This window comes from Siniperca chuatsi, linkage group LG12, assembly GCF_020085105.1.
Source record: "Siniperca chuatsi isolate FFG_IHB_CAS linkage group LG12, ASM2008510v1, whole genome shotgun sequence".
NCBI classification, from domain to species: Eukaryota; Metazoa; Chordata; class Actinopteri; order Centrarchiformes; family Sinipercidae; genus Siniperca; species Siniperca chuatsi.
The window spans coordinates 7,131,210-7,143,679 of NC_058053.1; the positions used below are offsets into that span (position 1 = coordinate 7,131,210).

At 39.4% G+C, this 12,470-nt stretch overlaps 2 protein-coding genes across 2 annotated transcripts in view; one reads left to right on the plus strand and one right to left on the minus strand.

The window, feature by feature from the left end:
• Positions 1-484: 484 nt before the first annotated feature.
• Positions 485-6,157, minus strand: acmsd (aminocarboxymuconate semialdehyde decarboxylase). The gene is made up of 10 exons (XM_044216102.1): positions 6,003-6,157; positions 4,283-4,324; positions 3,372-3,468; positions 3,231-3,280; positions 2,689-2,925; positions 2,395-2,488; positions 1,842-1,937; positions 1,499-1,671; positions 1,003-1,101; positions 485-709 (listed from the first exon to the last, which is right to left on the minus strand). The coding sequence occupies exons 1-10, from the start codon at positions 6,057-6,059 to the stop codon at positions 647-649; spliced, it is 1,008 nt and encodes a 335-aa protein (XP_044072037.1). The 5' UTR covers positions 6,060-6,157; the 3' UTR covers positions 485-646.
• Positions 6,158-7,327: 1,170 nt separating this feature from the next.
• LOC122885260 (transmembrane protein 163-like) overlaps positions 7,328-12,470 on the plus strand; it is a 63,557-nt gene continuing 58,414 nt past the window's right edge. The window contains exon 1 of the mRNA XM_044216103.1: positions 7,328-7,942. Coding sequence (XP_044072038.1) covers positions 7,741-7,942 — 202 coding nt within the window. The 5' untranslated portion in view covers positions 7,328-7,740. The remainder of the gene's footprint in view (positions 7,943-12,470) is intronic.

Here is a 12,470-nt window from a genome sequence, read left to right on the forward strand (position 1 = left end):
TATTCATATTTGTAAATATTCTGACGCTGTTTCATAATAGGAGGTGATATTGTCATCAATTTTTATTCATGTATTCACATTTTACGCCACACTGCGTTTAGTTTAGGTCAATTCCATTTGTGGGAATTATCTTTGCATCAAACTAAGAAAAATATACTCTGCTGATAGTGATAACCATAAGATGACATAAATAAATACCATCTTACTGTAAAGGAAGAACAAGGACACTGCAACTCTACAAGTTACTGGCAGCCTCATTGGCATCATATTAACATTTTTCATAGATTGTCGGCCAGTGATTGACACATGACTTCTAATGGAGATGGAAAGAACATTATATTTACAATTACAATATAAAATCTGATTGTAAAACACAAGTGTAATTTAGAGTGATCACATGCCACTCTTGCACATTAGCAATAACAGCCTCCATTTTCCCTTCTCAGAGGTACTTAATTGAGATAATTGAGAGTAAAATACTTAATTACTTATTATAACTTACTTTATTGTATCAAACAACAATAACATTGGTTGTATCTACTATACACTGATCCAAAATTATTTTTTAATCATTCAAATATGAATATTTAAATAAAGCATTTGCACTGAATCACTGGGTGTAGCAGTTGCGTCTCAGATTTTCATGTTACTCAAATTGCCCTCGTTTCAGGCCCAAAAACTCCAGTGCATTTCCAGCAAGCAATTTATCCTGCAAAACAAGAGCACACACCATATTGAATTCTGGATTGGACATACATATTCAATTTTAATTAATTTTAATTTCCACAATTACATTTTGAAAGCTAGCAGAATCAAAGACATTTCTTGACATCAAAATGTTTGGGATGGCTTCTAACATTCTACCAAAGACTATTTGTATTGTGTCCTTTGCACTGCTGCTAATACAACTTTTCTACCTGGCTATGTGTTATAGGGTCAATTCATGACAGCAATACTGAGGTAAATGCATTGTCTAAATGAAGGAGAGGAAATTATTGTAACCTTTAGTGTGTCATCAAATTCATCCATTGACTCAATCAGTGATCCAGGCTGCAGCTCACCCAGCGGGAATGGATAATCTGTTCCCAGCATCACTTTATCCTGAAAGAGAAATACATGCATGTTAACATAGAAAACTATTGTAGTGTTGAACATGTTGTGAACATGTGCAGATATAAACATTCACAGTATCTCTGTCAAACTGATGAAAGCAGGAATAGTTACTGTCATTAGTGGAACCATTCTGAAGCATCAGAGTGCTTCCACACATCAGAAGAGCACTGTGCTATTTTAATGAGCTCGAGTACAAAGTTTTTGTCTCCAAGGTTAAAGTGGTTTTACAGAAAGAACTGCTTATGTGTGTCCAAACTACCCACACACTCTCCATGCTGTGTGTGTGTGTGTGTGTGTGTGTGTGTGTGTGTGTGTGTGTGTGTGTGTGTGTGTGTGTGTGTGTGTGTGTGTGTGATGAATGAATGAATGATGAATTCAAGCTCACTTTTCCAATAACATCAATGAGTAGCTTCAGGGCGATGGGATCATGAACTAGGGAGTCGGTGTAGAAAGAACCGAGGTATTTTTTTGGACTGATCTTATTGTCCACTGCACACAGGTCAGGGCGGACTTTGTGGCCGTGTTCAATTCTACCAACGGTGAATGGAAAAGAGCCACCTGTAACCACAAAAGCAATACAGGTCAAACAACAACATACAGCGGCTCACTGCATCTGTAATTGAGCATGAAATAAGAATACGTTGAAGTTGACACCTTAGTGCTTATATTATTCTGCTGTGACTTTAATGTACTTCAACTGAAATGTATCAGCAACATTTGGTCTATACCTCCATGTGCAAAGCAGACTTTCAATTTAGGAAATCTCTCGAAGACACCTCCAAATATCATTGAGCAAATAGCCATGGCTGTCTCTGATGGCATGCCTTTGTGATGGAGAAGACAATAAAACATAATGTTTCTTTTCAAACTGTGCTTTAAATAAATGTCTTGTTATTATAAGACAATATCTGTATAATATACTAAGTGGCAGAAGCAAAATCAAAAACCAAAGAAGAGCATTATTGCTAACCACTGGCCATTATCACAATGCATGAAATATGAGGTGAAAGCTACAATACTCAAAGAAAATCAACACCAATGTGGGAGTTTAAACACATGGGAAAACACAATGATTTGGTTTTGATGGCCTCATCAATCATTTCAGGAAATAGTGGATATAAGTTTTGCTATTGGTTTGATTTGTTATGCACAGATATTTAAACATGGATCAATTTCAGTCAAAAAGTGATTGTATTTTCACAAGAAAAGTGTTTTTTATTTTCTGTTGACTAGACCAGGGTGGATATTCAATATCTCCTGTTCCTACTCCGTCTCACTCACCCACCAGCCACGGCAGCCAATACTTAGCCATCCTTCCATCTGTCTGCATGTCCCACGGGTGGACAAATATGGAGCAGCCCAACTCCTCAGCTGCCTGCATGGAAGACACACTGCAAGATCAGCATTTCTCCATGAATGAGAACTTGAGCTCTGAATGCAAAGGAATGTCATCCTCTTCAGTATGAAATTAGTCAAACCAGTGAAGTGTAAACATGTACAGGTACATTTGCAACTACTGTCACCAGGAACATTATGTTATCATATATTCATGTACTGCAATATTCAGTGTCTCACAGCATAGAAAGGACAGAGTTCAGAGGCGTTGAGGTCCCAGTTGTTGATATGTGAGCCAATCTGCACCCCAGGGAAGCCCAGCTCCTTCACGCAGCGCTTCATCTCAAGCACGGCTAAGTTGGGGGCTTGCATGGGCAGAGTGCCCAGGCCCACAAACCTCTTGGGGTGGCTACGCACTGTCTGGGCCAAATTGTCATTTAAAAGGACACAGAGATCCAGTGTGTCATGAGGTTTAGCCTGTAATCCAAAAATACAATTAAAATAGGTAAATATATCTGTGAAAGCTGAAATTAAATTTGATACATACATTCTTCACCTTGGTGTTGATGCTTCTGTGGCTGAAGAAGACAGTTAAGAAGCTTTGCATATAAGGCACTGTGGTATTGCACAAAAGCCTAATATTTTATTTGCTCCTTGTCCTTTTCAACAGGAATGCAGCTCACAGTAAACGACACAATGTTTCAGGTCTTAAGCACCCAGAAATAAAACATAATAGCTGCATTGTTTTTGATCCAAGTTGCTCAGACTTAGTGTGCACTTACCCAGTAACTGAACATCACAGGAACAGTAGAAAGGGCTTGAACTGTGACACCTGAAGGTCATAAACAGAAACATCCATTTTAGGCATCAATAAGATAAAACACTGTAATATTTGTTGCTGTCTTTCGTGTCTGTGCATATACCATGCTGATCCATGTCCCTTATGCGTGCGTTTGCATCCCAGCAGTTTTCTTGAATCACTCGGAACAGTTTCCCATCCTTCATCATCTCTGCTTCACCCTGAAACATTAACACAAGTCACATTCCTAATTGATATGACAAGTTCCTCATCTCCCCGTAATAGAGTCTGGGCACCTTGGCAGATTTATTGTTCTTGTTCTTGGTCGTTTCACTAATTAAGTTTACACTTTTCAAGTTCATGAGATTATGTGAGGTTTGGATTTCATAACACTTCAAAATACAACCACATGATGGCAGCAGATTGCTGATTCATAAAGTTACGTGGAAAAGATATGAGATGTAAACTTTTTACACCTGGCATTAAAATTTCAAGAAAGATGAAATGTCTTTGAAAATGTTGTCGATGTATATTTAAATGCAGATATACAAGCAGCATCTGGACAGTGTTTTCTCCCCTGTTAATGGCTGTAATTAAACATCTCTAATCTTGGGTGCATCTACACTGTGTTACAAAGTGACTTGGAGTCCTAATAGACCTTGTTTTAACATTGGGACCTAAACAGATGTTCATCACCAGACATGGCTTCTGTTTGAATGCATCAACGTGACACATTTGACTATTGGTCCTTATGTGCAGTTTGCTGATGGCAAAAGCTCAACGTACGTCTGCAGCAAAAAGTTGCATTGACTATACACAGCTGCCAGGCTGCTCAGTGTTCTGCTGTGTTGCGGCGGTATTTGAAGTGAATCTCTCCGCTGATGCAGTGGCAGCGTGCTGAGTTGTGCAGCTGCTCACATGGCGAGGACTAGCCTGACAGGCCCACAGGGTGGAGTGCAGCCAGGAGGAACCTGCGGTGGCCCTAGCATAGTATGCAGTACTACAGTTGTAAGGGCTCCTGTAAACAAAACTCACCTTGCAGTGGTGAAGCTGGACAAACCCATCATATCCATACCTCTGAAACACATGCAAAAGAGGGATTAGGGTTTTTAAAGAATCACTACTAAAAAAAACAGGTATTATGCATTAGATTACACATCTGGTGTATTTAATTTAGATGTAAAATCTCTTTATAAATGTGGGCATAGTTTGGTATCCCCCACGCGTCCTGCTGTGGAAAAGCCTATATTGATTGTGTTATCCCATCTGCGAGGGTTCAATCTTCATCCTAGAGGGCTATCCACTCCAACACGCTGGATAACTCAAAGTGAATGCCATCTGAGGCTGTTGACTCTTTTGCATACAGATGAAGTCGCAAATAATCTACATGAGCAATACAGCCAGTGAAGTCCCATTTCATATCCCTACAGATCTGCAGTTCTGTGTACACAGAGAAGCTTCAGCTTTTTCAAAATGCAAGATGGGTTTTGCGCCCTTCTTTTAAAAGTGTATCTCTGTCTTCAAGTGGTTATTTCAATGAAAGCCTGCTTTAAATGAAATGTATGCATACATGTTCAACACTGGAGTTTATAAGAAGTTAACCCTAATTTGCTGTTTGGGGTCCTGAGAGACCAGGCTCAAAAACCACACTTAATATTGTGTCATCAACTTGATACTTCATGAGTTTTCTCAATTTTATGGGAGCTGCTCATACTCCTTCCAAATCCTAATATAAGTCTATCTGGACTTCCTTTAGACATCTCTGGTGTCTAATTGACACCAAACATAAGTAAAGTCACTACACTTTTTGTCTGTGAATAACCTTTTGGCAAACAAATGGAATAGCCCAGTTTGTGCAAAGGGAAAAGTTTTCATACAGTCGGAAGAAAAGAAAGATATGTTTAATGGGAAAAATTATTATTATTGTAACCCAAACAATAAGTTAGAAAAGCTAATGTGAACAGAACACAAGGGTTTAATAACCTCTGTGTGCACTGATTTTTACCACTTTATCAACCAATATAATCCGATTCATCACATAATCTGGACAATAAGAGGGCCTCAGTGATACAATAAATGGAGACTTGTTGAATAGGTCCTAAACTTGTCATTTATGCTTATATAGGCCTTCAATTGCTTTATCAAATAGTATGTAAAAGTGGTGAAATACAGTATTATTTCAGTGTAACACACTACATTTTGATTTGTGCCAAAAAATCTCAGCTTGCATGCATTTAAAGCCAGACATCCCAAGTAGCAGAGAAGCTACTTCACAACTCAAAATAGAAAGAAGAAGAAAGAAAGGAAGATTGTGGGAGGGTGACGGCACCAGTCTGCAGACCATCTATCCTGTCCAGCACTAAACATGGGAAATCATTAGCTAAGGCCAGGCCTCTATAGTGACGCAGACATAAGAGCAGGAACAGATAGGACAGGGAAGAGCAAGGCCAAAGCCACCTATTGATTAGAGTTTAACCATCTAGAGAACACCGATTTATGGAGTGAGCTGTTAAACTCCCTGCTGACACGCCAATGGGAAAAGTCTGTACTTTATTTTACTGACTTTTAATAGCATTCAAGCTGAAGCTCTGCCTGCAACAGAACTGATACAAAGAAAGATGGGTTTTTTTAAACCCACTCAACCACACAAAATGAGATCTAGCCTATGGATTGTGTGGATTTACTCACGCTGAGGCTCCAGGCTGTTATAAAAACCTCTCAGATCCTTAATGAGCTTGTGTCTCTCGGTGCCTACCTGCTTCAAATCGGGCCACTCCTTTGGTAAAATATGATTATGAATGTCAACCTTCATCCTTGTGATTACCCTCGTGAAAACAGATTTCTGCTGCCCGAGAACTCTTGTAGGAGTAACTGAGTGCAAATCCAGCAAATTCACTCTCCGCCCTCAGCCAGAAACCAATGACCGACAGGTGAGTGGCTGCTGCTGGGACACCCTGGTCATTTATTACCTAAGCCTATGTAGTCAATAAAACAAGTAGAAAGTAATCATTAGTCTGTGTAGGCTATTTGACATTGTTAATAGTTGATATTCTGATCCATTAAAGGATATTAAAGGCTTACACTACATTATTTACACCACACACACACACACACACACACACACACAACAGTTTAAAGCAGCATATCTGTGCAGGTGCTGCCTGTGTTATGCTGAGTCAGAGTTTTGTGCTTACACTTTTGTTTATGATAGGTGCATGTTGGGATGTTGCAAGATGATGCAGTTAGGGCCTACATTACCTACGCCTGGCTTTTGCTTGCAGTTGTGTGACTATAGGCTGCTGCACAGTTGTAAATCACTGACTTACAGAATGTAGAGCCAATAAGTGTCAAGCTGACTGATATTTTACAGAAATGTTTCTTCTTGTTTGTTATTATTTCATTTCCTCAACTGCTCATAAGCCTGCATTTCGGCGCCACCTGGTGGCTAATTGTCGTGGTCTTGTGAACTCACTGAGCTTCAGGACAGAATCCTCCGAAATGTTACACACAGGACCTTTAAGGTGTGACAATAATCTTAACTGATTTCCATGGGGTTTGATCATTTGATAACCATGGGTCAATGAGGCGATTTGAGGGCAAATTCAAGTCATTGTTATTTATATAGCGCCAATTCATAACATAAGTTATCTCATTGCACTTTTCATATAGACTAGAGCAGGTCTAGACCGTACTATAATATTATTTACAGAGACCCAATAATTCCCACCAAGAGCAAGCACTTTGGCGACAGTGGCAAGGCACCATCAAGAAAGATGTAAACTAAACTAATCATCATTTAAAATTAGAATGAGCATCAGACTGACAAAATTAGGGTAATTCATAGACACAATATAACATTCACTTTCTACTTTAAATGTTGGTTGATATATAACCGCTCAAAAGAGCCACTACAGTTTTGTTTCATACATACGGTAAATCAAAGGAAATTTCCAGAAAAACTAGAAAATGCTTGAGTGATTGAGGATAGATGTCACTGATTATTTCATGTGGTGGCCTGTATGGGAATTAGGTGCTGAGTTCTGAGAGGAGGAGATAAGGAGGAAGGGGAGGAGGAAAAAAAAAAACTTGCTGGCACCGCCTGCCAGATTCACAGCAGATCTCAGCAATTTATTGCATCGCCGCATCTAACCCTCAACTGTCTCTGACTGTCTCAGCCGGACAGGGTATTTGCATTGAGGCTGCAGATCTGATCCTCGCAGTGTTGAGTTCATTCAGAGGGAGTTGGTTCGCTGCTGATGCTGGGGAGATAAAGCCTTTATCTCCCATCTTCTCTTATCGCCATCTCTTCTCTCCCGCCGTCCCCCCCCCTCTCCCTCCTTCGCCCGAGCAACTGAGTCGACACCGGTGGCTTATTGGACGCGCTGGATGGCTGCTGCACTTAGCGAACCGGCGTGAATCTTTTTTTTTCATCATCATCATCATCATCTTTGTCTGCATTTGAGCCTGAAAACAAAACAATAACTGCAAAAACAATGACAGACCCGGCTACCCAAGAGTCCTACCCCGTCCCAGATCCGACTATTGTGGATCCCTGCCCGACCACGGTGCGGAACGGCCAGTGCGCCCCGGATGGCTTCACCAACAACCATCACCAGCCAGTCAAAACCCCCAGCCAGCCTGAGAGGTTCACCACGGGCCAGGAGATGAAAATCACAGACAGTGTGGAGGGAGAAGGTAACTTCATCTATCTCTGTCATGTTTGGATCTGGTTTTTAAAAGTTATGGATGTGCATGTGAATTACCCATGTCAGGTATTTTTAGTCAGCTCTTATTTGAATAATTTATGATGGTCGTACATCAGCAGGATTCAGATTAGAGTAAAGCAAAAGTTGAATTCAAAGCTAAAAACATTGTTACATTGTTTCTAGTCCTCAAATCATTTCAGTTTTACATATTACATTGCCTCTGGGGACAAAGTTGCCTGTGGGGTTCCTTAAAACATGCACCCAGAGCTAGACCCAAAGCTAGATTCTGATACTAGTCACATGGATGCCTAACAAACCCTGTAAGTGTGCATTTGCTTAAGCACATACTGTATGTGCATGTATGTGTGTGTGATCTGTCTACTAATATAATCCCATTCACCATCTAATATGCGTAAAACCTGTGTAACAACACATTCTACAGTGGATAATAAGAGGGGCTCAGTTATTCAATAAATCCTAAGCCTGTTGCTTAGTTTATATAGGCTTTCAGTTGGTTTATTTAATGTTGTGTATGTTTACTGGATCTGATTTCAAGGGATAATTGACATGTTAATTCAACTGTGTAGCTTTCAGTAACCTAATGATACTAATATATTTGAGAATATCTTGAGTAATTAACAAAAACTTAAATGGTTATTATATTTAGTGTTGTGACAGCTATGTTGATTGCATATGGCTTATTTATTATTAAGAGCTGGAATCAACCTACAGCATCCACCTTGTATCTGAACAGATAAAGAAAATGTCTGAATGAAGGATGATAGAAGAAAGATGCAGATTAACAGTTTTTGTCTGCTTCCTACATTTAAAGTTGTTCTTATTCTTTAAATGGCTTTAAGACACTGATCAGTTGGCAGGTTTTAACTCTTAGGAAGAATATTGAACCCTTAAATGGGTACTCTAGTGATTTAGAGTTGCACTTCCATAAAGTCAGAGGAACTTGTGGGAGACAGATTTTTAAAAAAATATTGAAAATCAAAATAGCAGAGGCAGACAAATCCTGACTTTTAGTCCCTTGTATCAGGCTCCAAAAACACTGGATCCTACATTTCCAACAATATAATAATACCATCTTTCTGTTGTAAAAAATGTCAAGCCGAGGAACCAAGTAGGCAGGAGTAGGACCCAAATGCAGACACTCAGGTAGAGTAGGTGCACTTTATATCTTTTAATGAAAGAAAAAAGGCTTACACTGATTCTCAGGCAGGCAGCGGTAAAAATCAGGAAGGCAGTCCAACAAAAGCAAACAAGTCCAAGGAGGGTAAGCAATAATCCAAAATCCAAAAGTGAAGTCCAAGAGAAACAGAATAAATGCAACACACACGCCCATGCCGGTAAAGCAGCCACAGTCATGGTTTTTCCAACTTCACGCTTTGAGGTTTCAACACAGACTTTCTCTAAACCCAAACCAAGACAAAACCTGATAACATAACCAGGGTTATTTTCTCAGTCTTGACAAAGCTTCTCTAGAACCATAGATGTCATTATGCAACAGTTTTTACAAGCTTAGCAGTACTAACCATCACAAGTGCCCCTTTAAATGTATGTAATCACTTGTGTAACTTTGCTTGTGATGCCAGGTAAGGTAATATAAACAAAGGTCATTACCTTGTCTAAGAATGAGGGTCGCTCACAGAGATATTAAAGGCTATATGAGCGGGCATCAAGGGGGAAACTTTACTTAAAAGTCATGCAATTCAAATAGATGTTTAGCAAAAGCAAGCATTAAACAAACACATCATGCACACACATTTCAGAACAATATATTTCTCACATTCACACCTCCCTCCCCTGCTTTTCTCATCTCTCTCCTATTTACATAAATGTCCCTGCCGTTGCTGTTAGAAAACCTTTCCAGTCTTCTGCTCATGCTTATCCAGGCCAGTGGTTTCTGTCTACCTATCTAGCTATCTGTCATGCTAAGATATGAGTACATTATTGTATATTTATGTCAGATAGCATTACAATAAGGCAGGTAGTCAACATTATGAGCAGGCTTTCAGATTATTTAAAAAAGCAATTAATTTATCTATTTCATGTCTCACCCCTTACCAAGATTATTATATTCAGTCATTTCCTGGCTTTTTTGTGTGTAATCAGCCTTTTGATGATGTTAATTATTTTTAGAAAAGGTGTGACAGCGTGTCAAGAGAGAGACACTCACACCCACCAACACAAACCTGTGTGTGTGTCACGGAGAGATGTACTGTATGACGAGATGTTGAGCACATGCCTTCTGTCTGATCCCCCAGCCAGGGATCATGTGAGCAAAGCTCTGTTGTCTCACTTCCCCCCTCTGCCACACACACACACACACACACACACACACACACACATTTGTTTCACTATCCCCATGGGGGACATTTATTGACATAATGTTTTCCGTGCCCCTTACCCTAACTTTAACCATCACAACTAAATGCCTAAACTTAACCCTTACCCTAACCATAACCTAATTGTAACCTCTACCCTAAAACCAAGTCTTAACCCCCAAAAAGCAGTCTCTACCCGTGGAGACCTCAATTTTTGTCCGCACAGTGACACAAGTCCCCATGGGTTAGTGTGCATTCAGGTTAAAGTCTCCACCGGGATATAAGAACATGAAACACACACACACGCTGACTAGCTAGTTTAGTAAACTAATACAAACAACATGTATGTCCTTTCAGTTTTTCAACCAAGTATAAAACTTGGACACCATAGTATTATTTATATTTCCAAAGTTTTTTTGAGTAGCTTCTATTGCGCCCTGTATGTGCAATTTTAGGGACTGAGTTTTTGTATGTGCAGCTATACATAAAAATGTAATCTTGAATAGCATGATGGATATTTTGATTATGAACCTGTCAGAGCCAAACAATGACAAACTTGAGATTTAAATATAGATGTTGAATGACCAGAGCAAAGAAGTGATCTTGAGAAGGCTTTTTACACAGACAAACACACATTGGGAGTCATTTACATGAGTGCATAACACAACGTTGCACAGTGTGACTTAATTTGCCACAGCAAATTGATCTTGCTTTTGGCCCTGACGGGGGCCTTCCAGATGATTTTCAGCTCCCTTTAAGCACAAGCCATGTGATTTCTTTGATTTCCTATCTTCAAAGAAATCAACTACAGCCAGATTAAGTGATTTCACGTCAAGGAGTGAATGGGTTTGTGCCTTAACATGTGCTTAATGATTAAAAGGGTCTTTGTCTGATGTTATCCCTTCATTTTCAACAAAATGTGCATGTTTTAATGAATTCAATATGAGAATGGCACTGAATATAATACATTATGGATGCAGGATTACTAAATATACAACATACTGAAAATGTCATGTTGAACTCTTCATAAAAGTTTTCTTAGTAAAGCTACAAGAGGCTTAAAGTGTTTAGATACATCATAACAGGAACATAAGGGGCCCCAGACGTGTACCTTTTTACTTTTATGTATTGGATACAAAGTAGTTTCTGACAGTTCTAGATACAAATTGCCAGAACTAAAATAAAGTCAGTTGCAGTAGTACATTGCTTGGAGTGCAAGGGTCTGGCTGTCCATCAAAAACAGTGTTCACTGGTGGGAAGCTGGTCCTATTAGCACCAGTTCCCTCTGATGCTCCGTCTCCTTCTGTCACCCACACCAGATAAACAGTGGGTGTTAACAACAACAAGGACTGCATGCAGGTTGAACTGGTCATCCCACATTGTGAGAAAAAAGGGAAGAAATGCAAACATTAAAAAAAGGTGACAGATTTAGTGTGATTATACCATTGATAAAAGGGTAGTTATTGTCACATGGGATACAAGATTGTATTTTGTACAAAATTAACTTAGACAAAGGGTAAGGATACTGTAAAAAACAAACATCTCATATTTTCAAACTTAAAGGGGTCTCGTAAAGGTCAGTTCTCAAGTCATGGGGAGTACTACTCAGTACAATTTTACAATGTCTTCTTTGGCTCTGTCTAGTCAGAGAAAATAGAATATCAGAATTTTTACTGTAAAGTCTCTTAGCTCATCTCAGCTTGGGCTCGGAGACTTCAAATTCCTAACAGAATGCTGACTTTATCAGCTCTCTATCAGCAGTTGTTTCTGGAATGATTCCCCCTCTGTGACGCAAACACACACACAGATGTCTTCTTGGCCTACAGTCATGTTGCCATTTACAGTGATAGTTCTGAGACTGTAAGTCAACTAAACCTACATATGCTTTGTAGGTTTAGTTGCTCAGTGTCAGGTTGTTGATCACAAAGTGAACTTGTGTCAAATGTACAGCAACAGTTGATTTTGAATTGGGTGTCATAACTTAGGGTAATACTGATCAGGGTTCAAGTTACAAAATTCAAGGTTCAAGAGTGATTAGCTGATTGGAATGAGTTTGGGCAGACCTACAGTCAGTAATTCCAGGTTTCCTGCAAATGAAGCATCGTGGTACCCTGACAAATTATTTACAATTAAATATTTACCACAAAAATGACCCAGTTTTTCAAATAAGAGACAGAGAGTGAA

What these genes read in the sequence shown, in the direction of transcription:
- acmsd (XM_044216102.1), bottom strand. Translation starts at nt 6,059, where the DNA reads ATGAAGGTTGACATTCATAATCATATTTTACCAAAGGAGTGGCCCGAT. An exon ending in AGTGGCCCGATTTGAAGCAG is followed by an intron (nt 4,325 to 6,002) that starts GTAGGCACCGAG and finishes CATGTGTTTCAG; the next exon opens with AGGTATGGATATGATGGGTT. An exon ending in AAGGGACATGGATCAGCATG is followed by an intron (nt 3,281 to 3,371) that starts GTATATGCACAG and finishes TATGACCTTCAG; the next exon opens with GTGTCACAGTTCAAGCCCTT.